Here is a 27,907-nt window from a genome sequence, read left to right as displayed (position 1 = left end):
TATAACAGACAGATAAGAAGCTGCCATGTTTTAATTTAATTATTGCTCCTGATCTCAAGTTTCAGGTCTTTTTTAATACAGCCTGGTGTTTATTTTGTGAAACTCCCAAAAATTCAAGTCATCTATAAAAATGTTAGCTTCAGAGCTGAGCTATCATGTGATTTTCATTTTTCATTTAACCTTTACCAGGATAAAAACTCACTGAGATTTAAAACCTCTTTTTCAAGGGGTTAAAGGGAGGCGTATATAATGTGCAAACAATGTGAACCTATGGTATAGACTTAAACATTGCAAGGATGAGAAGGTGTTTAGCAACGTGTGCTAAATCTATCTGCACTTTGTATATTTTTATAGACGGCATTCTAAGGCATTTAGTTTACTTCCAGCACTAAAACTAAACTCAAGAAGAATGTTGAATTCTTTTTCTCCTCAATTATTTGTATTTTTCATAGTAATTTGTAATGTGTTTATGGTTTTTTTACAACAACAAAAAAAAGGGGTGTTTTTTGGTGCTTTGAAGCTTCGAAGAAAGCATTGTACTCATTCAACGTGTGTGGAGTCACTATGCAGAATGCATTTCAGTTATTTTAATTAAAAGATACGGAGTGGGAAGAGTGAGAATGATTGAAAATGGCCCAACGAAAGGTCGTCTTCACAAGTTTTAAAGGTCACTCTCTCCGTAGAGGGCGGTAGAGAAGGCAGTGTAGTCCAGCGCTCCCGGTGGAGCTCCAGGCCCTTTGTAAGGAGGCATCCTCATGATGCAATACTCCGCCTGTTCAGGAGGAAGCTCCCGCCTGAGTTCATCCACAAGGATGTAAGGCTACAGGGCGAGAAAACAAAATTGAGTTTAGGAGAGAAGCTGTTGGGCACATTTGTCTCCAATCCTGCTAACGGTATGTGAAAACCTTTGAAATAAATTCACCCTTTATTGTGGTTGCAAGTTTTTATTTGTTCGATGGAGGGTGTGGATTGTTGAAACATGGTAAGGGCAGATATTTTTCTTTCAACAAACTCACCAGCGGGGAGCAGTGAGAGACTGTCGGCATCGATATGAAAAATTGGCTATTTTTCTTTTTCTATTAAAACTGGTTCTGTCTGCACACGCTTTCATTCTTCATATTGGGGTGAACAGGGAAAGGCAGTGAAAACATGTACAGATCGGCAACAATGTGTGGAAGGAAATTAAGTCCGTTTGTAAAATCTGACTCCTGAAGAGAACTATGAAAGTTTAAAATAAAAATAGAATACTTCATGGTGAATGAAATGAAGTTTCAGGATTTCTGTGTTGCAAATAAGCAAGAAATGGAGGAAGACTGATTTTGTAGTACCTGGACTGTTTGTACAGATTTGGCTACATTTACTCAACATTATCTTGGTGGAAAACCCAGTGACAACCTACTGTAATTTCCCTAATAGGTCACCAGATTGTTATTAAAATCTTGTAGCATTCAAAAGCTTTATGATGTCATGAACGCTCATGAGGTTCCCAGAGCCTTCGGCAGAAAACCAGGCCCCCAGCATCAGAAATTCTTCACCTTACTTAATTTCCAAGCAGTGCCTTTGAAAATATTCTTTCTTTTTTCTCACTATATCCACATCACGTGCTTGTGGCTGAAAAACTCAAGTTCAGGTTGAAGGTGTGGTAGCATTTAACAAGCTTTACATATTTACATTTGTGATTTTAGGACAGATAAGCCTTCAGACCAAAACAACCAGCCGTCATAGAGGTAGATGGTGACCTCAAGTTGCCGCTCTTTGCTGCTGTTCTCCATACTGAGCTTTGGAGATGTATTTTACTTCCCTTAGTATTTTGCCATTGTCAGAGGAGAAAGATAAATATGGCTTCTTGTCTGGTCTGAAAGGACAGGGCTTCTGTGTCATTTGGACCTCAGAAAACATAAAGTCAGAATTAGAGATTTAAAAAAAACAAACTCCAATGAAGTTAAAAAGAAAAACTTTTAACTTCATTACATGTACTTTAAATTGATTAAGCCACATGTAATTTTATTCAAAACAAATATTTTTCAACTTGAAATCTCTTAAAAAATATAAAAAAAATAAAGGTTGGATTTCTCTGAATTGTTTTGTGTGATCTGCAGATGCAAGAAAAGACAAATTCACATTAAAACTTTTTACATTTTCTGAACAGGTGTACGACAAATTTGTGAGGGTGGACAAATGTGACTCTGGTACTGCATGTTGACTCCATGTTGAGATCATGAACACAATATTAGATGGTAAGCAAGGCGACGGCATGGAAACGGTGACTGGAAAAGAAAAGCTTAAAATATCTGTTCCCGTGCCAAGCCATCCAGCCACTGCGACTCAACCCCACACACCTTATCAGCTGCCAAGATCCGGAAGGATGCCACAACCTGGTCGGCAGTGTCCGTATCAGCTGTCTCTCTGGTCATGAAGTCGATAAAAGACTGGAAAGAGACGATCCCGGTTGCATTTGAATCCACCAGCATCATGATGCGTGCAAACTCCACCTCTCCCTGAAGCAGATATGATTTCAGAGTGAGCATTTGCGTACAGTGGCCAAGAATGGAAACGGCTGATAACGGAAGACGCGCAATACCAAGTCATAACCCATTGAGATGAGGCAAGCTCGGAAGTCATCCGTTTCCATCGCTCCGTTCTTCTTCTACAGTCAGATGAGTCAAATGTAAAGGGAACAAAGAAGTCAGACAATATTAAAGGACTTCATGTGCTATATTGAATGGATCATCCAGTCTCTGGCTGCAACACAATGAAGCAGAGCCTGCGTGTCAAAAAAAATAAAAAAAATCTTGCAGCGTCAACTGTTGTAATGTCAGTGAATTTGGCTATATAGCACTGAACGGTTGTAGCGAGAGTGTTTAAATCAGTTAACTGAAACAGAATGTCATGCCAATGTGAAAAATGTTGAAACCTTATTGATTACCTATATCAGAAATTAATAGTGGGATGGTGCAGAACATGACTAAGAGCTAGAAATAGATGGGAAATCCAAGTCACAGCTGCATGCTAAGATAAGCATATTCCTTGAAGCTGCTTAAGATTTTAAGAAAAAAAAAACTCAAGAGGAATATCTTGGGTGGTGTTGCCCTCAGGTACAAGGGTTCCTCTGGAAACTGGAGTAAGTCGCTACCTGCTCCTGCATTGTTGCCGCTGCTTTTCATCATCAACTCAGACAGCCAGAAAATGACCCCTCGAGTGTGAATGGTATAAGGTTGTACCCTGTCAAAGTGATTGAAAGAAGATCTGAACTCATTCATCTGCTGCTGGCTGATGCCCTTGGCATCCCGGGTCAGGATCTGCGTCTCAATCTCATTAATGGTTCGGGCGATGGTGGTGAGGAGCAGCTCCCATCCCACACGGATGTGCTGTGGATGTGATGGCAGAGCAGATGTGTTAACAGGTGGAGGGCATATCTGAAAATACTAGACAGTTGTGTTTTTCAAACACTGCAGTGCCTAAGAAAAGTGTTATATAGCTCACGCTTTTTAAGATATTTCTAATGTTACAACCACAAACATCAACATATTGTAATGGGATTTTATGTTACTAACACAACCCAGAATAGGTTTTTTTTTCCAAGCTTTTCATGTAATATTACAGATAACCATCTACAAAATAAGATGGTTATCAGTGATATCCAAGTAATTCCAGTGGTTGCAGGGCGTTGGACAGGTTGCCAATCCATCACAGGCCAAAATAGAGATAAATGGGATGCACAAACATGCACACAAATAATCATACCAAAAGGTCATTTGGAGTAACCAATTAACCTAACACTTACATTGATGGGATGTGCTAGGAAGCCAGAGCACTTGAAAAGAGCCCACAAATAAATAGGAAAACTCAATGCAGAAAGACCCAATGGCAGGATTCAAAAGCTAGAGGCCAAACAAAAGTCCCACTGCAATTATGATTGAGCTGCAGAGATCCGCATCTCACATAAGAGAATATGTTTACAGGATATTTATAAGTTCTGTACTCCACATACTGTGGCAAGTAGAAAGTCACTGTGGCAGGAAATCTAGTTTGCCACCATCTAGAGGTCACAGCAAACATGTGGAAGCAGTTGATTAAAGTTGGTCAAGAAAAAGTGAAAACGACCGTCCCAGAAACATCACGAGCAAAGACAGCACCATGCTGTTCTTCTGCAGAGACATAGAAACTGCTCAGAGCTGTTGGAAAAATCCAAAAGGGTTGGGAAAATATTTAGCTTTGAAAGCTTGTGTTCAGATACTTTTAATCAAAGCAATATGACTGAGCTTGAGCTCTATAGCAAAGAATAAAGGGGGGAAAAAAGTCTGTCTAGATGTGCCAAACTGGTAAAACATACCCCAAATCAGAACTGATGAATAGAAATACATGCCACACTTTTCAGATTTCAAACAAATTTTGAAAATCTTGTATAATTTTTCTTCAACTTCACAATTACTATAAGCACTAATTTGAATCAGCCAACCTTCAAAAAAAGTCTTATAAAAATAGTGAGGTTTGTAGTTGTAGTGAAAAATTATGAAAAGCTTTCAACAGTAATGACACTTTTAACAAAGCACCTAAACACACACATGTCTGTACATGTGTTCAAAACTAAATTCCAGCATATGCATTCTACACATGCTTTTACACATATTCAAAACTAATCCACCCCGTCTTGTACCTCCATGGTGTAATTGGTGTGTTTGTTGTCAAAAACGAGCGACTCTTGGATTAGCTGGTGGTCTCCTTCCAACTTGTCAATGTTGGGCTTGTATGCAATGATCACGTGCTCCATTTGCTTCAGCTGAGTCATCTGGTCCTCCAGGGTGCCTCCAATCTCCAGAGAGCAATGGCCAATTTCCTGTCCAGAAAAATAAAAATCACTAAAGAAAACACGGGGTGCAACAGGGGCAATTTAATTTTAAATTCAGACAGTTTTCTCAAATGCCACAAGCCACTAACAGAAAAATCTGTCAACGTATGAAGGAACTGATACATTTTTGTAGGCATAATGTTAAAAAAAAAAAAAAAAAAAAAAAAAAGCAGTTAATTAAATTATTTAATTATCAGCTAAAATCCTAGAATAACCTTGCATCTGAATGGTATGGCATTAAAAAAAAAAAAGAATATTTTATATTAAAGCTTTGTTAACCTCCATCCTGGCCTGAATCCAGGGTCCAATCAGGTTGGCCTGGGCAGCAAATTGACGTCTCAGCCTTTCGTGGGCATGCTGACGTGCCATCTCTTCCTGGAGGGAACCATCTCTCTGAGGAACCAACTTCTTTACCTATGAAACATACAGAGGCTATTTACTAATGGTAAAAGCTGAGAAATTTCCCCCTAAAAAGAGATTGATATGAATCTATATGAATTTACACATTATACCATTACAAATGGATTTCATCACCTAATTACTGCATTTAAGCACCGATAGTATGCACCTCTTCTCGAAATCAATCCTTTCAAACAGGGAAATAGCCACCACCTGAATGCCAACAATTGAAGATAATGCATGCATACATGTATGCATGTGTGGGTTTTAAAATTGAACTTACCTTCTCCCACTTATTAAGAAGCTCCTCCGTTGTTATGGTGCTGTAAGGGTTGATAATGTTGGCCTTAATCCCGTAGCTTTGGGAAATTTTTTGCACCTCATTGTGAATTCCTAAAATGGCTTGTCTCTCTGCGTCTGCCTCAGGCATAGTGGCTTTGAACTGCTCATGAGCAGCAATTAGACTCTGGAGAAGATATACTGATGTTGGTCTCGCTTGGTACTTTATCAATGAGAGCGCCACACAAACGTGGGGAGTGCCGTAGTCCTACCTGGACCTCCTCAATGGTGTGAACTATGAACATGTCCTGCAGATCCTCCATGGCTCCTTCCATCCAGTTGTTGAAGGGAGCTGACCTCTTTGCAAACTCCAGGAACAACTGGTCAATAGTTTCCAGCAACTTCTCTGCGCGCTGAGAGAGGATTACAAGATATACATTTTCAGAATCAAAACATATGGCATATGGAATGCTACACAGGTCAAAAATGTATATACCACTGGAATTTCTTGCTATATTTTTCACATTAAAACACCTATGACACATTTTTAGGGGGTTTTATGTTGTAAACACAAGGATCTGTATGGTTTTAAAGTACAAGAATTTTACTATGTAGTGTAGATAATTAAAATAAAAGTCTAGCAAGCATTTTTTATTCACCCCGTTGTACTCATATCTCTACATAAGACAACTACAGTTAAATTAATTACAATGAAACAGCTAAAGATAAGATCTAACTCCAGTTGAGAATCTGTAGCAAGACTTTAAACTTGCTATTCACTGATGATCTCTATCCAAATTGATCTACCCTAAACTATTTTACATTTTGTAAATAATTTTCAAAATGATTTGAGCAGAAGCAAAAGACTTCCAGACATAATTGCAGCAAAAGGTGCATCTAAAAAGCATGGCAAACTGTAAAATAAATATATATACACATATAAAGAATGGAAAATTTTCAATAAATGTAGCACTATTTTACAGTTGATTCGCCACGTAGAGCCCAAGGACTTACACAAGTTTGTATTTGTAATGTGACAATTTGAACAAGCTCACAGAGGAAGGCACCTCCTCTGTGAGCCTCCAAACATCCTCTCACCAGTTTTGCTTGAAGCAGAAGGTGGGAGGAGAGGGTGAGTGAGTCTTATGCCATTTTGGCCACGCTAATCCCCACCACCCACTAAACTCTGGCCCGGTCGTTAGTGACGAAGCCTCTTCCCCACAGGCATGAATATGATGTGGAGCAGGGGCTTGGACAGAAAAACGACCCCTGTCACCGTCATTCAGATCTAATCCTTGGCACTTCTCCCAGGCCTTCACACATTTGCAGGTCTGGAATGACCAGCTTGGATCAGAGGAAGTGACTAGAGAGACATAAGCCACATTTTCAGTAGAAATACATTTGTCATTTAATTTACTTTGTAGCTGAAATTTTGACGTTATTTACACTCTTCAGGTCATTAGAGCCCTGAGTAGGTTCTACATAGTGCAAATGTGTTTCTTAAACATTAGCACCCTCTGGTGGAGAGTTGGCATGTTCTCAGGAATGACATCTCATCACAAGTAAGGATCGGTTTTGTCTCACCTCAAGTGCTTCTCTCCTCTTCTGAGTCAGGGTTCCCAGTTTATCCCACAAGTCACAGATGCTTTGGCAACGGAGGTTTACAGAGGCAATGTCATGGTAATCCAGCTCACTAAAGTGCATTAAAAAAAATATATTTTTTTTTTAGAAGTTTCATGGCCAGAATCACTTACTACCCAAAACAAGTTGGACTTATCACTGATCTTTAGTTCACATGAAATGTCAAGATATTCCTTCTCAACAGGAACCAATTATAAATATTGGATCCAAATTTACAGTTCTTAAGAGGACTTAAACTCTTTTAGACAACATTAAAGCACTTAAAGAACCACAAACATTCAAAATGTTGCTTTTTTTTTACCCTTTATTACAAGTTTTAAACCACTTCAAGTCAAGACCATGGGTGTAAACTGCAGAAATTGCTGTAGCTGCCTTTAACCCTCAATTGTCTAAATCTGAACTTTATAGTTGGCTTTTCTGTAAGCCTACAACTGCTAGCTAAAAACCTTAGCTTGGCTGTCGATACCAGGGCCCTCCAGGGAAGGGGTATTTTTCATAGCCAACTTGAGTTGCATGGTCTTCGCCAGCCTCATAGTTTGTCTGCATGTGTGAAACAGTACCATGAGGAAGCTGCTCAGTCAAGCACAAGTAAAACATATTCAGAACAACCTGGTTCAGTGGCATAACTCCAATTGGCATCCATCCTGCACCGTAAGGGTACATTAGAATGACATAGTCTTCCGTTTCATGCTCCAAGTCCCCATGTTCGTACAGGGAGGCGTAGTGGCTTAACTCGCCACCCTGATAAGAGGATTCTTGATATGCAAGGGGCTCAGTTTCACTCTCCGATACTTCTTGCTCTGGGCCTCCTTTCAAAAGAGAAGCGTCTTCTGAGGCAACAGGTGGAAGGTTGAGGTCAGGTGTGGGTGGAAGATAAGAGGCAAAGCGTTCCAGAGGCAGTTCACCGAGTTGTGCAACAGCAGCCCTGAATGGGTCGCTTTCATGCTCATCAGTGGTCAACCCCGAAGGATCAGCTCTTTCTGGACTTGGAAGCAGCAAGTTCCTTTTCGGAGGTTGAACCACCCATCTTACAGCAGCACCCTCTGAGGTTGGTGGATGAGCAACTACTTTTGTTGGAGTATCAGTGCCTTTGGTATTAGGGAGGGTTTGAGCCTTTATCACACGATCAGCCAACCAGTTAGCTGTAGACCTTTTTAGAACTGGTGGAGGAGGGGGAACATTTTTAGGATGGCCAACTTTCCAGGGGATCAGAGGCATTTCAGGATTGGAAGGAAGCTCCTTTGCAGGGTCAACCAGCCACGAGACCTCAGGACCTTCTGGATTTGAAAGTGGCAAAGGAAGACTTTCAGGAGGGTCAACAATTGAAACTGCAGACTCTTTAGGGTTTTGAGGGGGAGGAGGAGTGAGTTCTAGAATATCAAAAGGATTTTGTAGTTTTGGATGGTGTTCAAGCTCCGGCTCAGATGCAACTGGCAGCGACGCCACAGGGCCTCCAGGATCAGAAGCAGGGGGGGGAAGCTCCTGTGGCACTTCAATTGACCATATACTAGCAGGTCCTTCTGGTTTCAGAGGAGGAAGGAGTTTGGGAGGGTTAGGCACTAGAGAGGCCGCAGGTTGCATTTGATTGAAGGGTCGCACAAATGAGCTTTTGCGTTGGGGTCTAGCAACCACCCAGGATACAGAAGTACCAGCTGGATTAGAAGACATTGGACGGGATCCTTCAGTCTTAGCATTTCGGAGTCCAGGATTCACCTTCCCAGTTCTCCCAGGAGATTGTCCCAAGTCTGTTGAGAGAAAATAAGTTGGTATATAATAAAAGAGAAAGAAATTGTGGAAAGAAATAAGTTACAAAACCTACCATTTTGAACAGGAACAGTGTGGACACTCCAGCTGAACAGAACAACCAGGAACAACTGGCTAGAAAAATTAAAATGCACTGTCAAAATCTTAAAAGAACATAGGAAATATGACTTGAAGAAAAAGAAAATTTGCCATCAAACCAGTCCACATACCTTGTACAAACCCAGGAGGCCATTTAGCTTGTCAGCTGAACCTTCTCTTGTCTTTGTCTGAACGCCACTTAAATAATCACCAGAAACACTCGGTAGCCAACTTCAGGCTGAGAGCTTAACTACACACAGGTGCCTGCCATTCACTGCTGATTGAAATCCCGACAGGCTCTAAGAAAAGCCTTTCGTTCCTGCTGCTTGGATAAAATTCAGTGACTAAATATGTTCTAACAGCATCAATAACAATTAGTTTAAAGTTTAAAAAGTGGTGAAAGACAAGAATTTGTTATTATTAAAACATTTTTATTATTATTGTGGTTCATGCTGAAGCAATTTTAAAGTTTCTCCACTGGCTCCCTGTGCATTTTAGAATCTGTTGTAAGTTTATCATCTGACAAGTTAGAGTTAAAACTGAAGCACAAAATACAACTATCACTTTCATAGCAGCTTTCATGTGGGTAGCTCAAAATGTAGATTTTTCAAAAAGCAAATAAATGTAATTTTAGTCTTACTTTGACTTAAAATTAACTAATTGTGTCTCATTTTGTTGTATAAACCTGTTTAACTATTTGTACATTTGAAATGATACTTCAGATTTTTTTTGCATATTCTTGATTAAACGTTTCATTGTGCTTATTGATGATTGTTTTCATACTTGTTTTTATTATTATTATTATTATTATTATTATTATTATTATTATTATTATTATTATTATTATTTTTAAATTCCAAGCTCATTTTGATTTTGATGGATTTTTTAAAAAAATCTGGTCACTTGATTTTTTACATTTTTTTTTATAATGTTGCCGAGCTTAAAAAAATTAACATGGCTCGCGATTTAAAGATGATTAACCCACAAACATTTTAAATGTAGAGTTGCAGAAGGACTTTACAATTATCAGTTCATTGTTATTCCTCATTTGAACCCTACAGGCTAAATGCAGGCTGTTGTCAAATTGTAATGTATACAATATTTACAAGGCAGAACCTTCATCCTAGTATTTTCCTCTCTCTGATTCAGAATGACAGATGAGTGCAAGCATCTGGTGTGAGGACCACATACTTCAGTTCCTGTGCGATGGCAGCAATCTGCTCCACTCTGTCCTGGTGGGCTGCCAGATCGCTCTCGAAGGCCTCATGTTTTCGAAGCAACGCTCGAACTTCTGTCAAGGTGGCCGTCTCATAGTCCTTCTGGATGAGGATCAGCTCTTTACCTGAGGAAGCCAATAAGTGAAGGTGATTGATATAAACAGAAGCTTAAAACATCTAAAATGAGAGCGTGATCTGAACCTTGTTCTCTGCTGTTCGGGTGTTAATGGTTTATCTTCTTTTTTGTATGCAAATCCAGTTTCCTTCAGTTCTCTTACAAACATTTATGTGTTCACTGTTCGTTTTCTTTCTTTTTTTTTTCAGTGCATGATGTTTGGAGGTTTTGTTCACTTTTCTGCCTGGATGTTTCTTTTTAGCAATTTCCCAGGTTTGCATGTACCTGCTCCAAATTCACTTGGGCAGATTGTAAAGCTTTGCAGGGGGATCTTTCAAACATAGACCGATTTCCATAATTTGTTTTAAAGAGAGAAAATCTTCTGTTGGTAAATTGAACAGTTTTGTGCTACATTTGTAAAAATATTTGTCTCAAAGCAACATAACTTTGATGCAATATTTCATGGTTTTTTTTTCAAGTGTTGCATGAACATTTCAAAGAAATATTAAATACCAAGCCGAAACCCAGTTTGGAAAAAAACTAAGTAGAACTAACCACTGGCCCAGTTCTCGTGATTGGTGGCTTTTTGACGAAATTTCTCAGCCAGGTGATCCAGCCTCTCAAGTCTGCGGATTTCAGTCAGAAGCCACTCCTCGAAGCCTTTCTCCGCCTGCTCCAGGCCCTGCCAGGCACTGGTTATATCCTGAGGACACATTAAAAGTGTATCATAGATTTTTTATTTTTTTTAATAATTGTTATAGACAAGTGTTCAAATCACTCTCGCTTGGTACTCTGCATACTTAATTTCCCAAATACAAAATAACTTAAGCTTAACACCCCCCCCCCCTCAAAAGAAAAGAAACCTTATTTTCCAATAATAATGAGGAGAAAAGAAGCTTACGACTTACAGAAACCATCTTCCCTTCAGAGGGCATAAAAGCAGGACGGTTGCTGATGCGTAGCTTGGTCTGTAGGGTGTTAAAGTTAATCTCCAGCTGGCATTTCTCCTGAACTTTCGGGGGTTTATGTTGGCGTCTGTAGTCCCGGAAGTCCTCCAGCTTCCGTTGCATCTCTGCCATGGTTTTTTCTGGGGTCCGGTTCTCCAGCCAGGGAGTGGTGCGACGGATCCACTCCAGCAGCTGGGGCATGCAGAGACAAAATGTAGCTAGCTTGGAGGCCAGGAAAGCTTCTTGTTGAGAAAAACTCTGATGAATAATTAATTTCTTCTCCAGGGGGCCTCAGTATGATGGAAGAGAATGTAGAAAGAACTGAGATGTCTTTTTTTTTTTTTTTCGAGCTACTTTTATGGATCCAAAAAAAAAAAAAAGACAAGAAACTTTACCTCACTCGCCAGTCTCTCATACTCCTCCATCAGTTTCTCGTTCTCTTGGTTAACACCAAGCACCTTGCAGATCCTGTTGGCCGCCGTCTCCGCCTGAGGCAGCAGAGAATGACAATAACGTATTTAAAACTGCAGAGTGAAGCAGCAGGACTTTTCCCCCATAGATATATCATTATAAATACATAGAAAACCCATTTTGCTCACGGCCTTTTGGCTGATCAGCAACCCACGTCCAAATCTAACTGACAGCTTATTTCTGCACCCCGCCGTGTGCTTGGAAAGCCTTTGGGGGGATAAAATAAAAAAGTTTGGTAACAGGACAGATTCCGAAACGATACCTGCTCGGCTCCAGCAAAAGCGTGGTAAAAGCAGGACACGTAGGTCATGATGGCTCTCTCATCTGGCTTGGGGGTGTTGATGATATCTGAGGCATACAAGCGTAGCGGAAAGAGAGAAACAAATAGAAAATACAGCAATAAAAAGAAGACATATGTAGAAATTGTATAAATAAAACAATATAAGAGTGAAGAAAGACTCAAAATATTAGAATTACCTATTTTAAATGGGAAACTATTTAAAATTAACATTTGTTGTCAGCCAAGACATGCAGGCTGCTACTTTGAAACACAAAGTGATACTCTTTATCAGATGACAACATCATATGGTAAATGCATGAGAGCAACATTCTTAAGTTTTACTTATTCAACTTCTATATCTGTAATGGAGTAGGTTTGATTTAGAAATACTGATGGCTTAGTGGAAATATCAGGGTTAATAATCTCTTTAGATATTGAAAGTTTAAAGTATTCCAGAAAAATGGGCAAAAGTACATTATCACAGGATGTTTTGTAGCGTTTCTGTACGTAAAATAAGCAAAAACGTCCTGGAGGCTGAGGTTTGGGTCAAAGGGAGTAAATAACTAGACCTAGTTAATTAAAGCTTGAATAACTAAATTTATTCAAGCTTGTGCCACTACCTACAGACATTTCAGAGTTATGCTACAATCAGTTGTGGTTGTGGGTTTATGATGAACAAACCATTGTTTGGCTGCTACAGATTGCTAACTCTATATCACAATTAATTCATCTAAATAATATATTTAAAGCTATCCCAGTTTTCTCTGAGTACCACTAAAGGCAACTTAAGTACACAAGTGGTGCTTGTGTCACAGTTTGAGAACCAAGAATGTTTAAAGTTTAAAGTTATCGCTATTTTCCCCACAACCATTTAGTCTTTCTTTCTGCTCTCTCACACTGCGTAATATTGTTTCTGAAACCAAATGCACGTAAATAATTAATGGCCGTTCACAGCAATTCACACTGTAGTTCTTAGAGACGAAATCTGAATGGGATAAAATTAAAATTAGCAGGTCAAAACATTGTGAATACAGATGATCAGAAATTAGCTACAAAACCTTGATTGTTCAATCTCTAGTAAAAATGGGTGGTAGGGTTTTATTTTTGGCACTTCCAGAGAACAATACCTTCTGCGTCCAGCATTTTAGGAATGTCCAGGTGTTTTTCGGCTATGTCGAAAGCCAGGTTCAGGTTCCCCAGAGGATCATCCTAAAAATAGCAAGCAAATTTCTGCGTAGTTACACACAAGGATAAGGGTTAAGGACACACAGTGAGCAATGTTGGCTGATCTAATGCCTCTCATGCAGCTTTAAAGATTATCTCAAGCTTTTTAAAGAAGAAAACCTTGAAATGTAAGGGCACAGAGATGTGAGATGTAGAAGTTGTCTGACATCTAATTTCTACAGTTTTTTTCTGCTGAAGAAGACGCACCTGGTACTGTTAATGGTTTTAGTATGTGATGTCGCAAGAGATTATTATGGACAAGTTCGGAGAACCTTAAGACTCGGAACTCTTTAAAGTATTAATAGAAATGCTGCTGCTGCTTTGAATGCAAATATGCATAGAAGCTAGAAGCTGGTTAAAGTTTAGCACAGTCCACTGCATGTGTGTGAATTAACTCTTTACAGCATGCAGCTTTACCGTATAAAGAGCTAACCTTTTTTTCCTCACTGCTTCTATTTTATGTCAGTGGGGATTACCAAAATTATTTCTGCTAATTAAATGCCAGAATCATGAGGAAGATTTATTTCTCAAATTCAAACTCAAATTCTACTCTGTAGAATTGCCTGTTTAAACCGTATGACTTGGATTAAGCATTTAGGATATCCTTCCACAAGTTTCTCACAATATTTAATCATTTTGGCCCATTCCTCATGACATGATGCTGCAACAGTAAATTTGTAGACCTGATTACTGACTCAAGCATGCATAATAAACTTTAAGAATATAAACATCTAAAGCTGAAGAGTGTTATGAAAAAATACTAATAAAAAAAACTCTCATATTCAGCTATTTAGCTAGTAAAAATTATTTTTGTGAACATTTAGTCTGAGTTGATATCAATAAGGGGAAAAAAGGTTATTTGTCTTTTTTCATCGTCTTTGTAAATACATATTTGCTTTGTTAATATTTAACCACCAAATGTAAAAATAAATACTCAATTTTTGCTTGGAATTTCGGAGACATGTTGCCAATAGTTTATAGAAATAAAAGATCAATGTTCATTTTACTCAAATATGTTCCTATAAAAAGTCAAATCAGAGAAACTGATCATTTAAAGTGTTGTCATATATATATTTTTTTGTTTTCCAGAGCTGTATATTTTACTCCTAATCAGCGTTTGGGCTAAACAGTTTTCGGGTAAATCATCCAATCGTAAAACTAAGCTTGTAGCTGACATCAAACCCTTTTGCTGGTAAGTGGGCCATCAGAGAGAGAGGAGAGCGGTAAAGAGATCATGCCATCATCCCGCTGCTATTGTCCCTGTGAGAGTGTTTTATAAAGGTAACAGGTGGTCTGCGCTACATTACATGACAGGGCCAGCTGCTCACACATCCAAGTGTGGACCAGATAGATGCATGGAAGGATGAGTGGCAGACTTGTGGGATGGAGGGATGGGCAGACAGATGAAGGGACAAAAGGCTATACCCTGAGCTTGTTGTTTGTGTGCAAGTGTCTGACAAGGGTTGTATCAGTAAGCTGAAGCGAGCTTAATGAACATGTTTCCGCAGAGCCAGACTCAACAGCTGCACGGCTCACAATGTAACTGTCTCCTGGGCAGCGTGGGCTCAACTGACAGGCGGAAATGTGACAGAGCGCATTAAAATGTACGATAAACAGCAGAAACAAAATTATATCGACACCCTTTTACGAAATTGCCTGCGATTTCACTAACAGTTACCAAGACGATTATTCAGCAAACGTCTTACTGACGTTTGTGGACTGGAACCCTGGAACAAGAGAGCGTGGCATGACGACATGGGCAATACCAAAGGTAAGTCTCGGTTTGATCTCTCCACATACCGAGGCTCATGTTTCTGGGAACGCTTAGGGTCGACTCCGTGTCACGCCACTGAGCCGTGTGCTGAAAACCGAGTGCGTCCGTTTCCAAAACAAATGAAAATGTCACTCTTCGTTTCCAGGCCTGGTGTTCCCCTGCTCGACGTTTGCAGCATGAGGATCCTCTCGGTCTGGGTAAAGTGAATGTTGCTATTTGGGGTTGGGTATGCAAGCTTTCCTTAGCCACAAGATCTAATGCGTTTTCAGACCTTGAGAATTTAATCACGGGTGCTTGAACGGGAGGCAACTGGACCTTTGTACTAGTGGAAGCTGTTTCACCTGTCATCCAGAAAGTTTCTCCAGGCTTCAAAATTGCATAAAACATCATAAAAAAAATAAATAAATAATGGGAAATTCATTTTTGTGCTCTCATATGACACACATAAAGAACATAATTAAAAGACTGAGCATTTACTCTGGTTTAAACAATCTAACATTCAATAATCTTACATGATGCAACGGCATTTGTAGCCTTTGCACTTTTTCGCTTCATAACTACAAACATTATGATTTTGCTTCCATTTCATAATTTGTGTTACTTTGCATTGCGCATAAAATCCCAAATGTTTTGAATTTTTTGCTTAGAACATACAAAATTGGGAATAGTTCAGGGGGCATGAATACTTTCACCTGGTCGTGTAAATTTATATGAGCTTTAAAGAAAGCCATTGTATTATGAGAGACTTGAAGTAGAATACTGCCATCCAAACATAATGCTAATGCAAGCATCTCCTCTTAGCCTGGTGAAAACATTAAAGCTTCTTCTGAGCGTAAAAATAATTTCTCGATGGACTGGTCAAGACCCTTTATAGTAAATGCTCAGCCGCTCAGGGGTCATGGCCATTAAATCTCGTCTCGAGGTGAATACAACCGGCTGCACAGAGACAGACAGTTTTTCTTTATGCTACTCAGGGAGGAAGTGTGTGGTAACAAAACAGCTTTGGCTGAGGCTAATGAAGCATGAGGTGAAGCTAAACAAATGCATTTAGGACAAAAACGTTCTACGTTAGGCTGAAACAGCCACTGAATTAGGATATCATTAAAAGCATTAGCCAAACAACATGCATAATGTGCAAATGACTTAAATAGTAGCAAATAAACGTGTTTTAGGTTTAAACCGCATGTTATTACCTGCAATTACCTGTGAAATTAACCTTTAATAGCACAGTAATAACACAATCCAGCAGGCGGGAAGATGAACACTCCATGTGAAGTATTAAGGAAAAAAAAGGATTGCACAACTCAAATCCTTATCATTAAAAGAAAATAAATAAATCTCATTGGGGTTTGTTTTCATCAGCTCACACAATGTCAAACGTGTTAATATTACGGAAATCTGCATGTTAGTGGGAATGAACCGAACACGCAGAACCTTGTTGAGCTTAGAGAAGTCGAGGAGGTCGGGTCTGTGTCTGTGTATCAGGGCGCAGAAGGCCAGGCCGTCCTTCCAGCTTTAGCAGCCAACAGGCAGAGGAAAAACCAACAAGTCAGGTCAGACGTGAGATTTCTGCAGCTGAGTTCCAGCAGTAAGCAGGAACAATGAGAGCTCTGATGACGCAGCAGCTCCGCTCGGCTACTTTTCATCGATACTATGCTCAAATTTTTAAGTTCTTGAGAACTTTAACTTTATGGTAAATTTCGTGCAGATTCAACAATATTTTTGCTTGAGCCGTTGAAGTGAGACTATAGCGCTTGAGTACGAGCGAGGACATACACAGGCTATGAATAACATTATCTTACACTGCAACCAAAGAATAAATAAGACTCACTGGTCAGATTTCATTTCTGAAACTCACCTGACATGAAAGTTTTGGACATTAACATTCCTGTAGGGAGCTGTCTTTCTTTGACACCACAGGAGAAGTCCTTCCTTGGCAGATGTTTCTAAAAAGACAAACAATTAAAAAATTGAAAAGGAAGTTTTGCTTTTCTTCACCTACAGTACTAATCAATTGTTTATATGAGTGCATTGAGGTACAAAAGTTTTAGAAATATAGATCTGCTGCTGTCTACATGTGCACACATACAGTTTTTCACATTTGCAAAAATCATATCTGAATTAGTAATAATTCTGAAACTTTTATGGCTCCAATTTAATGCATAAAATACTATGCTAAGTTTTTTGTTTTTTTTAAATAAAAAATTTTGTCTTTACACTCATAACAAGACTCAACTGGCCCATTAAAGCTTCTGATTCACATAATAACAGAGACTACAAACAAATGTCACTGTTAAGACATTTATGGAAGAATTAATTGTACAATTGTGGGGAAATTCACCAATAATTATTTTATAATTGTTTCTGAAAACCCATCCCTTAACTCAGTGAAAAAAATTCTCAAACAGCTGAACCCATAAACTGATAAGTTGTACAACTTATTATTTTTTAAGTGGCGCCAACAGTAAATATAGGTAGTTATTATAACCAGTTACCAATACTTGGAAGTTGTCAACGTGAAAAAAAATAAATGAATTAAAGTCTCACAACAGACATTTAATCAAAGCCTAAGAACAAACACTGTAAAAGTATTTCCCCCCTTTTGGATTTTTTTTTTTGGTTGCGGTTTTTGTCAGGGTTGAATAGTCATAATATCAAACAATAACCTGAGTACAGAAAGCAGTTATCAAATTAACATTATTACTAGTAACAATAACAACAGGAAACAATAAGGGATTAATAACGGACAGAAACCTGTCCAAAACAATGTCTGGTCAGACCAATACGCAAAGACACAAGAAATCTTTAAGGTGGTAGATTATTTACTCCCATTTTAAAAACAGGAACATCTCAACAATGTCTTTAAAACAAATTACAGGACCCTTAAATAACAAAAGTGTGGCGTTCTAGTCCCAGGTATTTCTTAGCTGTAACTTCTGATGTGTGTCCGATCAGAAAATTGGGGCACAATCTTGTTAAATAAATTAGTATTTTTTTACTGTCAATTTTCACTGTGTTAAGATCAGTTTTGCCTCAAATATCCTTAATGTCCAAATATCCATAATCGTACCTTCCACAGATATGTCCTGAATGGCAAAGCGGAGGATGATGGTCCAGATCATTCCAAGAGTCATCTTGACGTTCCCATCCACAATCTCTGCAATCCAATAGCAAAACAATTACAATCCTTTTACAAGAGAGAGACAGATACACAAGACTTCATAAACAATAGTTTACTGCATATATGATTTGTTTTTGTGTGACTTTTAAGAAAGTAATGCTTAAAATTACTCTTTTCCATATGATCCCGTACCCTATGTAGTTTTATCTCCGTCAGTCAGGCTGCTCACTTTTTGTATGTGATTGGCACTATGAGCTCTACAATTTAAAAATATAATATGTAGGGTTCAGAGGCGGCACTGCTTGCCCCATTCTATGCTTTGCAGGCGCTGACTGAATTCACTCACATGTACTTGATGTGGCTCCAATAGGAAGCCAGTTGAACCAGTTTTTTCAAAATAACTTACAACCCAACATGGTCAGGAGATTAAGTTAAAAAAAATAAAAATAAAATAAAAACAAGATGACAATCTAAAATGTATTCAGCCATAATACATGATGTACTTTTTACACCCTTCTTCCTACTATACATGCACTATACAAAACAGAACACACCTTATAGTAAAGACAGAACCTAATATAAACTGAACTTCCTTTCTTCACATTTGGACCAGGACTAATATCATGTATATGGTAACATAAGAAGCGGCATGACAGTAGCTTTAGCAGTGCAGAGATGTACGATGATTTGTGTGAAGGTACCTTCTGCTCCGATGGAGACCAGTTTGACCCCTTTACTTGTGATGAACTCCAGCGCTTTGTTGACATTAGCGATCTTATGAAACCGCATCTTCCCTCTGTCGGGTTTAGGTAACCTCTCTCCTACAGGCAGAATGTGATAAAGCAAAAATGTCTGATTGGAAAAAATCAATCGCACTTACAGGAAAAGGATGTTTCCCGAGGAGCTCGAACCTGAGATGACTTCCAGGAGCAGCATGAGCTTTAATCCATTTCTGAAGTCTTCCTCGATGTTTTCAATCTGCGTCCCAGCCTTCCTCAAGTGAGAATTGCACCATGCTGTAAAGGTCTAATAAGAAAGGGTTGCCCAAGTCAGCAAAAACAAGTTTCTGAATGAATTTCATATAGTAAGCTTTTTCTCACCTCTGTTAGACTTAGTTTGCAAGATGAACTCTCCAAATAAATTAAGTTGAAGAAGTCCAATCATAAGTTTTATGCTTTAGGCATATTGAACACAAACAGACAGTGAAAGCACCTTAACAAGATTTCACATCAACACTCTATAATCAGGCCATCCTTTAGTGACACAGTAATGTCCAGTTTGAACTTTCCCTACAATAGCTCCTCTGTAATGACCGTTCAAACTACATGGGCTGTACGCAGAGGCCTAAAATACTGTAAATCATTCTAAGACAAGATTATTGTCTTTCTCCTATTTTTATAAAGTCTCTCCATTAATAGGCAGCAGAGTTCTCAGCACTGTGCAGATGAAAGCCAGGGAACCGGCCAGAGCGCATTCCAGTTGATATGAGGCGTTAAATTTAGACCTCTCTGCTGTAGCTCACGATAAGAGTCAGAAAAGGGAAAAAATAAGCTCTAAATATCTCTATCGACATCAAGGAAAATATCCCTCCTTGACTTTTTGTTGCTATTTTACCACTAATAATATACGACATGTGAACATATCTGGAGATAGCGCCTATGAAAGAAGGCTGCTAATGCAGGTCAAATTTCAGGGAGTAGAAGAAGAAGAAGGAGGAAATTCAAAAATATATATTATTTAAAATCAAATCTTAAAATTGATTCTACGTTGTGGAATAATGTAGAATAAATGAAAATGTTGGTGTCTTGCAAATACCAACAAATGCTATTGCTTTTTGACAACAAAAAGCATAAAATAGCATAAAATGTTTCAGATCAATAAACAAATTTTAATATCACATAAGTGCAAAAAATAATTTACAGAGAAAAAAAAAATCAAACATACATACCCTATGCGAAAACGTAATGGACACATTAAATCACAAATGACCAGGATTCACCACATTTGTATTTCATTTTACTAGTGACACTGAGACCTGATTACTGTCAGTCCTGTAGAATCAAAAAATTGTTTTTACAGAAACAGTGTGTCAGCACAAAGAATGCAAAAAAAAAAAAAACATCTTAAAAGGTAACACATTATCCACCGGTATAAAGAAATTCAGTAACAGGTGAGAAACAAGGTCACATCCATTAACTACGAATGGCTTTAAACGGCATTTTTATAGTTCTACAAATCCACAAAGACACAGTCAGAACCATTATACACAAAGAAAGAAACATGTAACAGCAGTGAACTTTACCAGAAGTAGCAGGCTGGCTAAAATTAGTGAAATAGTGCATTAATGACTTGTTTAAGAAAAGCCTCACTGCCACAATAAAGTTCCTATTAAAGCAATAAGCAAAAAATAAAAAAATAAAAACAGCAAATGTTCACAACCATTTCTGACCAGCCTGACCAAAAAGAGCAAATCGTCATCACACAGTTTCCAACAAACATCTTGAAGAGATCTACAAATTTTGAAAAAATACTCTGCAGGTTGATAAGACAAAAGAGAAACTCTGCAGCCATGAAGGAACATACCTTCCCATAATTTCTCGAAACTTAAGCTCAAGTACACTTGGGTTATGCTGCAGGAAACCAACATGTTCGCCTCACAAAAAATAAAATAAAATAAAGGATTTGGGGTGGCCTAGTCAAAGTCTGGAGTGAAAATCTGACTAACACGATGTGGGATGACCTGAGAGACCAAAAGCATGCTTGAAAGTACTTTAGAGTTAACTTTCCCTACAATAGCTCCTCTGTAAAGACCGTTCAAACTTTTATTATTATTTTTTTTATTCTTTTGCAAAGAATAGTGGGTTAGAATTCCTCCACAGTTATATCAAAGACCAGTTAGTAGGTAGAGGTGGGAGTTTTTATTTATTATAGGGAAAGTTTGGTTTGGAGAGCTTATTTTCCTTTGATAAATTAAATAATTTGAACATTCTCTGGCGTAAGTTATCTGATTAAATTTGATAGTATGAAACATTTAAGTGACAAAAAACAAAAAGGAAATCTGTAAGGGAGAAAATACTTTCCACAGCATTTAACATGTGGATTTAGGTCATTTTGGTTTAACAGCTGGTGTGATTCTTGTATATATTGCCTCTGGGTTATACCTCCAGGGAGATTGCTTTCATTGCAGCCTATCTGTTTGACCTGGAATCAAGACCCAGATGAAGTTAAACTTTGTGAATCTTAATGAAAACAGATAAAAGGTTATTTAGTTTGGAGAGTGAAAATCCCTTATAAGTCCAGTTTATGTGTCTGGTATCTTATCTCTTCACAGTTACTTCATTGTGAAGATCCTGAGTGTACTTAGAAGCTTTTCTAGCAGAGGAGGAAAAGATTCCTTCTGTTATGAAAACCAGCATTTAAATAACTAAGCAATAACTTAGAGTTATTGCCTTAGTGGAGCTTTACCTTCCTTTTTCAAAGAGACAATTCTTCATCCTTTTAGATGAAACATTCCTACATTTCCTGCTTGTCAAGATTGTCTTTAAACGGGTAATGAAAAGAATGAACACATATCCGTGATCCTGACTCTTTTGCGTTCCTGTACTTTCTTGCATTGCTTTTGCAGTCTTAATACTTATCAATCTTTACTGTTCATACTCCCTAGACCACAGACGTATTTAAATGCCTTTTACATAGTCCGATTTTTTATTAGTAATGGATCAATCAATGATCTGCGATGGAAATCAACCAGTTTTTCCTTAAGCTGCTCTAACAGATGACCAGCAGGTCAAAAATACATAAATAAAATAAATTGGAAACTGCATTTTATATTTGCTTTACTCATTTACAAATCAAACGTATTGCAAATAAAACCACATCTATTTTGAGCCTAATGATTAAGGGCATATGCATAAATGTGGGAGGTTTTGTAGTCTACTAGATTAAAAACTTCTTGTCTTGTTAAATAACCTGCGACAGTCTGGTTTATGCATTTTGATTTATTGAAAACAGATCTGAATCAGCAGGTCTAACCTCAAAGAAATACAAACCTTAGCATGTGAAGTGAAACGTCATTCAGGAAAGACTCGAAGTTCACACTTGTTTCTCTTTTACTCATTTAGCTTGAATTGACCAATCTTTTTTGTTTTTTATTTACATGTTGCAGAAACACTTAGCAATTAAGCAGTTAAAATTATATTTTTAACTTTGATTTACTTCAAACAAGTTTTATGTAATTTGTCTTTCAGCTGAGTCTAGTTTTCTTTTGGGTTTTTTTTTCCCACACACAAAATACTTGAAATAAAATTGAAATCAGATAATTTTTCACTATTAAAGTAATGTAATTTGCCACTAGGATCTTCACCAACAGCAAAAGTTGCATTGAACGAGAATATGTGAACACTTTTTGCATGCCTGGTCCCAGTAGGACCGCATTTGCATCTCCGACCAGTCACTCAAGCTTCTCCCTTGGGTGCCGGTGCAAAAACAGAATATTACAGGCTTACGGAGGGAAGGGCATCACATTCCACACTGAGTGAACCCTCCCCTGGGTGTATGTGACATTGGACGGCTGTCCTACTTGTTTAGAAAAAAAAAAAAAAAAAAAAAGGTTGCCTGCTAGTCCTCCAAATTGAACGCAGCCGCAGTTGCAGAACACCGGTGCCCACTTTCCGAGCCGCCCTCCTCATCCTCTCCCAAACCATTGCCTAGTGACGATTGGAGCTAAAAATACTGGTGAGGTGCATCGAATGAGTGACTAGTGCCTCTGTGTACGCATGGGGTCAGAGAGGCTAAAAAGACAAAATTTCCTCACTCATATTTATCCTGATTTATCACATCATTACTTAAATCCACAAGACAATTTCCCTTTCATGCTGCATATTGACGAGCTAGGCGCCCCATGAAGGAAATTCCCCATTAATGGGTGAAACGTTCAGTGATGCTGTGTCCATTCTGTTTATTTTGTACACACACCACCAGCACAAATCACGTTCAAGTAAGCATGGGTCTGTAACCGATACGTTTCAAAAATGCTAGCATTTTCCGTGATATTGCTCCTGCAGTTTGACGACGTTTCTGTGGACCGCCAGAGGAAGTGCAAGAATAACTCGAGTGTTTTTCAGCTGTATGGACGAAACAGAATAACTCGGTCTTGTTCAGGTCTACTGCTGCGTACATATCAATTGGACTTTTCTTAGACATTTCCATCTGATAATAATTGTTTTGTTGTTTTCAGTGAACCTGACTTCTGTGAAAAAAAGGAACACAAAAAGCAGTCTTTAAATTTGATAATATTTCTTAAACTAACCTGGTCTCTTTCAAAAAAAATATTATGTCCACCAAAACCTAATACCTGCTTATTTTAGCCTTGTTGGCAAAAAATACCCTGGAGCTCTCGTGCTAACCTGTAATCAGTCTCTTTTTATTACTTGCGGCAAAATTTGGGGAAAAACTGCCTGAATTCAACCTTGTTAGAGGATATTCAAGCAAGAATCGTATGTTCAAGGTGGACCACTGTCAATAAATCTGATTTTAATCCAGCCTTTTACTAGGCCATTTCAAAAGTTTTATTTGCTTTTCTTTTTTGGTCGTTGTTGCTCTTTTTATAGGTATTCAGAGTTGGACTTGTTGGTGTTCTTTAGGTTATTGCTGTGCTCCATAACCCAAGTTCACTTGAGCTCAAGTTCACAAACTGATGGTTGGACATCCTTCTTAGAAGGGTCATATTATTCTTCTATTAATTATGGCAAGTAGCTAAGATCCTGAAATACCGTATCTGACCCATACCTTCACAATGCCACCACCATGTTTGAACTATAACGTTCTTCTTCTGAAGTGCTGTATTAGTAGTTTGACTGCGGTGATGGGACTGGCACTTTACAAAAGGTTAAAATTTTGACTGGTCAGTCCACAGAATATTTTGCTAAAGGTCTTGGGGGTCCCAGCTGGACAGGCCTTTGTGTTCTCTATTAGTCAGATTGGGAAGGAAAATGAGGCCCACTATGTTTTAAAAGTTGTTCTGAGCTCTTTTGTGACCCCCAGGATGCCTAATAATTGCGCTCTTAAGAGTAATTCTGGTAGCCTGCCCAATCGTGGAAAGATTCGCCACTGTTCCTTGTTTTCTTCATCTTAATTCATGCTGTCAGATAGGTGCTGTTTACATTATTTCTTGACTCCATAGGCCTGGCAGAAATCAGACCTGGTTGTGTCTAGAAAAAAAATAGACTCGGCTGTCTCAAAAATGTGGTTAGTTACTGTTTACCCCCTGTGTGACAGCAAAACAATCACTTTTGCATATTGTCAAATATGTTTCTGATGAAATATTTATTATTTAATCAGAAATAAGTACTTGTCACACAAAAAAAAAAACTTCAGCCAAAGTCCTGAAGGTGAATCCTTTTTCCCAGCTGTGTATAATTTTAGATGTTTCTCTTTTAGCTTAAATGCAGTGATGCTGCTGTATAGTCACAGTTATCATGCAATGAGAATTTCATGCTTACTCTGAGGTGAGCACAAGGCAAAAAAAAAAAAAAACAACAACCTGAACTATCATTTAGCTTATTCCTAAAAATACACATTTTGTCAGTGAGGGCCTGAGCGGGGTTATAAAGGACATGGCCGTGTTGGAGATGCAGTTTTAAGGCCCAAGCCAACTCTTAAAGCTCAGAAAAACCTCCATTGGCATTGTGGGAGGCCGAGGCTATATCGGGTTGAGTTGGTGCTGGTAAACTCCAATACATTTCTGCGCGGTCTCTATAAACAAAAGAATTCCCCAACCCAAGGGCGCTGGATTAACCCCACTATAATGCCGTTTGGTCCCCAGTTTAAAATTAGATGCAGCGTCCATTCTGATCCGGAGAGCGTCATCGTGTGCTGGAAGCATCTGTTGACAGCTCGCATTCCGGGCGTATCAGTGGAGAGGCGGCGGTCTGCGGAGCCGCTGGAGCGGCTATTGTTAGACAGTTTGGTACCCGGCGCATCCGTCCGTCAAAGCAGCCTTCGCTGGACTCCGGCAAGCTGACGTCAGTTAAGAAGAACGGCGCCGGAAATTGTGAGAGCCGCCCTTCAAAATAAACCCAATAACGAACGCGTTCTGCTTTAATAAATTACATTTCTGTCACTTCTACATTTTTATGTGAAATATTGTTTTAGTTGTCTAATGCATACTATATCTAATTAGTTGTGTTCATTTTGCATTATTTATAATTGCTGAAGTTCATCATAGATCCTTTGTGTGCACTACTGTAATTATAGTCACCTTTCTATCTCACATTGATTATGGTTAAATTATATACTCTTAGCTCTTCACAGAAGTCGAGCTTGTTTGTTTATTCGTCACAAAATTATAACCTCTTTGGTTCCCTGGCCTTAATTGTCCCCTCAGACTGTTATTTTATTAGTTCATCAAACTTCCTAAGTTGCCTAAACAGAGCACTGCACTCTGTTTTTTCTATATTCCCTTTCAGTGTGTACTGAATTTTTATTAAAAAATAAAAAAATAGGACTTCTAATCGGGGAAAAAAAGCAAAAATTTAAGTAATCAGAAGTGTTTTAGACATTTAGGGACAAAGAAGAAAACATCACTAGATTTGTATTCCTGTTCTTTATGCTTAGTTCCTGTTGTCTTTTTAAATTATATTTTTTTTACTGGTATTTTTCAGTAATTTGGATGAATTTCACTTATTGTGGGTTATTTTAACACATTCTGTCTGTGTAAAACTGGTTGTCTCAGTGACATTGACCTGTATAAATAAAGGTGAAATCCTTTGCAGCAGGGAATACTTCAAACTGTCACTGTATCTTATCAAATAGACTGGCTAACATCCCAGTAAGTCCACTTAAGGAAATTTATCTGGAGGACAGCAGTGACTTTGGAGGTTGAGGCTGTTAGTTAGCCTCAACCTCAAACAATATGAAACCATGAAACAATGAAATGTAGAGAGGAACAGTGTTATTTTTGTGTAGCATATATTTATCAACATATTAATTGCATTAGTCAACTGTTAATATGTATTTTCCCATTTTAAATGAGTATTGAGAAATTTATATAAATATATGGCTTTCATATTATTATTCTTATAATGTTTGAAATTTAGTATGAATTATTCCATAGGTTGTTTTATTTTGAAAATATGTTAACCGGAAAAATATATTACTATTGATCTTTTACCAAAGTTAAACAGTTAAGTTGACTGCTTGATGTTTGGCAATGGTTTATTCATGTAATTCATTTAAGAAAAACTAAAATTGATTCAGATTTTTAAAAATTAAAACTATAATACTGACGATGACAAAACCACTGGTCACAGTTTATTTATTTATTTACTTATTTTTCTTAAAGGTAAGCAAAGTAAGCTTAATCAGTTTAATAATTAACGAAACAGACATACTTTCCTCTGTTGTTGCTCCCAGGCGGGGTCCAGCAGCATGTCCCTGTCCCATTCTTCTTCCTGTAGCATGTATTCATCCTCGTACCCGTTATCATAGTGCACCGTTGTCTCTATTTGGGTCATCATCTTGCCCCGGTGTTTTCTCGTTTCTCGAAGCTTTTATGCGAATTTATTCTGTAAATCGATGCTGATTTAAGGTAAGTCTCTCTCTTCTAAGAGCCGCTGTTGACCCTCTTTCTCTGTGCCTCCCGCTCGGCCTTGTCCTTCCGACCTCACAGAAGGCTGGATGAGCCAATGACTCTGTGATTAGTCCTAAACCAGTGGCGGTTCTTGAATGAATGACACCACGGGCGAGCCCCTCCTTCTGAGGCCCCATGTACACTCAGACAAAGCCTGTTGGGAATAATAAAAAGTATTTTTTTGATAATGTTGCTTATCAGGAGAAGCTGACCTAATTTAAACTAGATGGGTTTTTTTTTTCTGCTCAAAATAAATTCTCAATTTTGAACGAAGCCCGTGTCATTTCCTGTCAGAATTTTTTTTTAATACACCAGCAATTATTTTTTTTAGCTTAGATGTGATTCTTTTTTTATTGAAATGTTGATTTTATATATATATATAATTTTTTATTTACCAACTTACCAAATAGAATGTGCCATATTAAACTGTGTTCACTACACAGAGGAACGACCATCCCCCATTGGCTAGATATGCAGAAAAAATACCTTGCTCACACTTCAACTGATTTTTTTTTTGCTTTGTTCGTTGTGCCCTCAAGGCCCTAGGAAAAATATAAAAATATCAGAAACTGCAGTTGTGCTGAATGTTATGTCATGTCACTCTACCTTCCCTTAAACGTAAGGGAAAATAGACCCAACCCCCAATTCCTGAAACGAAAGACAGAACTTATTTTTCTGTCAGTAAAAGGTGTTTATTATAGAAAAGACATTTAAAAGATGGCTTGAGACATATAAATAAAAAGCATCTCTGGAAAATCCAAATATTTTCACACTTACAGACTTACCACAATCAGTAAAAAAAAAAAAAAAAAAAAAATTATGGCTGTGATGGTTAGTGTTTGTTGCCTTGCTCTTATTTACTTAATAACAGTTCAATTATTGATTTTGCATCAAACTTTATACAGGGTGACTAAACACCAACTTGAACTCATGAAACAGTACAACAGACCACACTGGAGTGTATGCAAATTAGATTTTGCATGACTTTATAAACACGCCTTGTTTATGCACAACCTCATTTATAACTTTTAGAGTGAAGTCACAGTGTAAACACTGGGGGAAAAGCTCGGCAAGTAGCATAATGTGCGACATGCGATAAAGTACTGCATAAATTTAGCA

At 38.1% G+C, this 27,907-nt stretch overlaps 2 protein-coding genes across 2 annotated transcripts; both read right to left on the bottom strand.

The window, feature by feature from the left end:
- Window positions 1-502: 502 nt before the first annotated feature.
- Window positions 503-26,853, bottom strand: actn2b (actinin, alpha 2b). The gene is made up of 21 exons (XM_008429240.2): window positions 26,550-26,853; window positions 19,071-19,185; window positions 18,861-18,980; window positions 18,109-18,195; window positions 16,897-16,984; window positions 16,473-16,551; window positions 13,168-13,249; window positions 12,023-12,108; window positions 11,685-11,777; window positions 11,251-11,481; window positions 10,898-11,045; window positions 10,202-10,352; window positions 7,112-7,220; window positions 5,800-5,940; window positions 5,532-5,714; window positions 5,129-5,263; window positions 4,658-4,837; window positions 3,222-3,368; window positions 2,582-2,647; window positions 2,340-2,498; window positions 503-820 (listed from the first exon to the last, which is right to left on the bottom strand). The coding sequence occupies exons 1-21, from the start codon at window positions 26,673-26,675 to the stop codon at window positions 662-664; spliced, it is 2,685 nt and encodes an 894-aa protein (XP_008427462.1). The 5' UTR covers window positions 26,676-26,853; the 3' UTR covers window positions 503-661.
- Window positions 7,455-9,238, bottom strand: LOC103476716 (proline-rich receptor-like protein kinase PERK10). The gene is made up of 3 exons (XM_008429239.1): window positions 9,142-9,238; window positions 8,988-9,046; window positions 7,455-8,913 (listed from the first exon to the last, which is right to left on the bottom strand). Exons 1-3 carry the CDS (start codon window positions 9,162-9,164, stop codon window positions 7,616-7,618), a joined length of 1,380 nt encoding a protein of 459 aa, XP_008427461.1. The 5' UTR covers window positions 9,165-9,238; the 3' UTR covers window positions 7,455-7,615.
- Window positions 26,854-27,907: the final 1,054 nt, after the last annotated feature.

This window comes from Poecilia reticulata, linkage group LG15, assembly GCF_000633615.1.
Source record: "Poecilia reticulata strain Guanapo linkage group LG15, Guppy_female_1.0+MT, whole genome shotgun sequence".
Classification (NCBI taxonomy): Eukaryota; Metazoa; Chordata; class Actinopteri; order Cyprinodontiformes; family Poeciliidae; genus Poecilia; species Poecilia reticulata.
The sequence above is the reverse complement of the archived record's forward strand: the minus strand, read 5'-3'. Positions and strand labels throughout refer to the sequence as shown.

Coding starts and splice junctions, on each gene's coding strand:
- LOC103476716 (XM_008429239.1), bottom strand. CDS start 9,164: ATGGCCTCCTGGGTTTGTACAAG. Junction 9,047..9,141: donor GCCTCCTGGGTTTGTACAAG/GTATGTGGACTG, acceptor TAATTTTTCTAG/CCAGTTGTTCCTGGTTGTTC. Junction 8,914..8,987: donor CACTGTTCCTGTTCAAAATG/GTAGGTTTTGTA, acceptor TTCTCTCAACAG/ACTTGGGACAATCTCCTGGG.
- actn2b (XM_008429240.2), bottom strand. CDS start 26,675: ATGATGACCCAAATAGAGACAACGGTGCACTATGATAACGGGTACGAG. Junction 11,778..12,022: donor CTTTTGCTGGAGCCGAGCAG/GTATCGTTTCGG, acceptor CTGCTGCCTCAG/GCGGAGACGGCGGCCAACAG. Junction 2,648..3,221: donor CTTTCAATCACTTTGACAGG/GTACAACCTTAT, acceptor ATCTGACTGTAG/AAGAAGAACGGAGCGATGGA.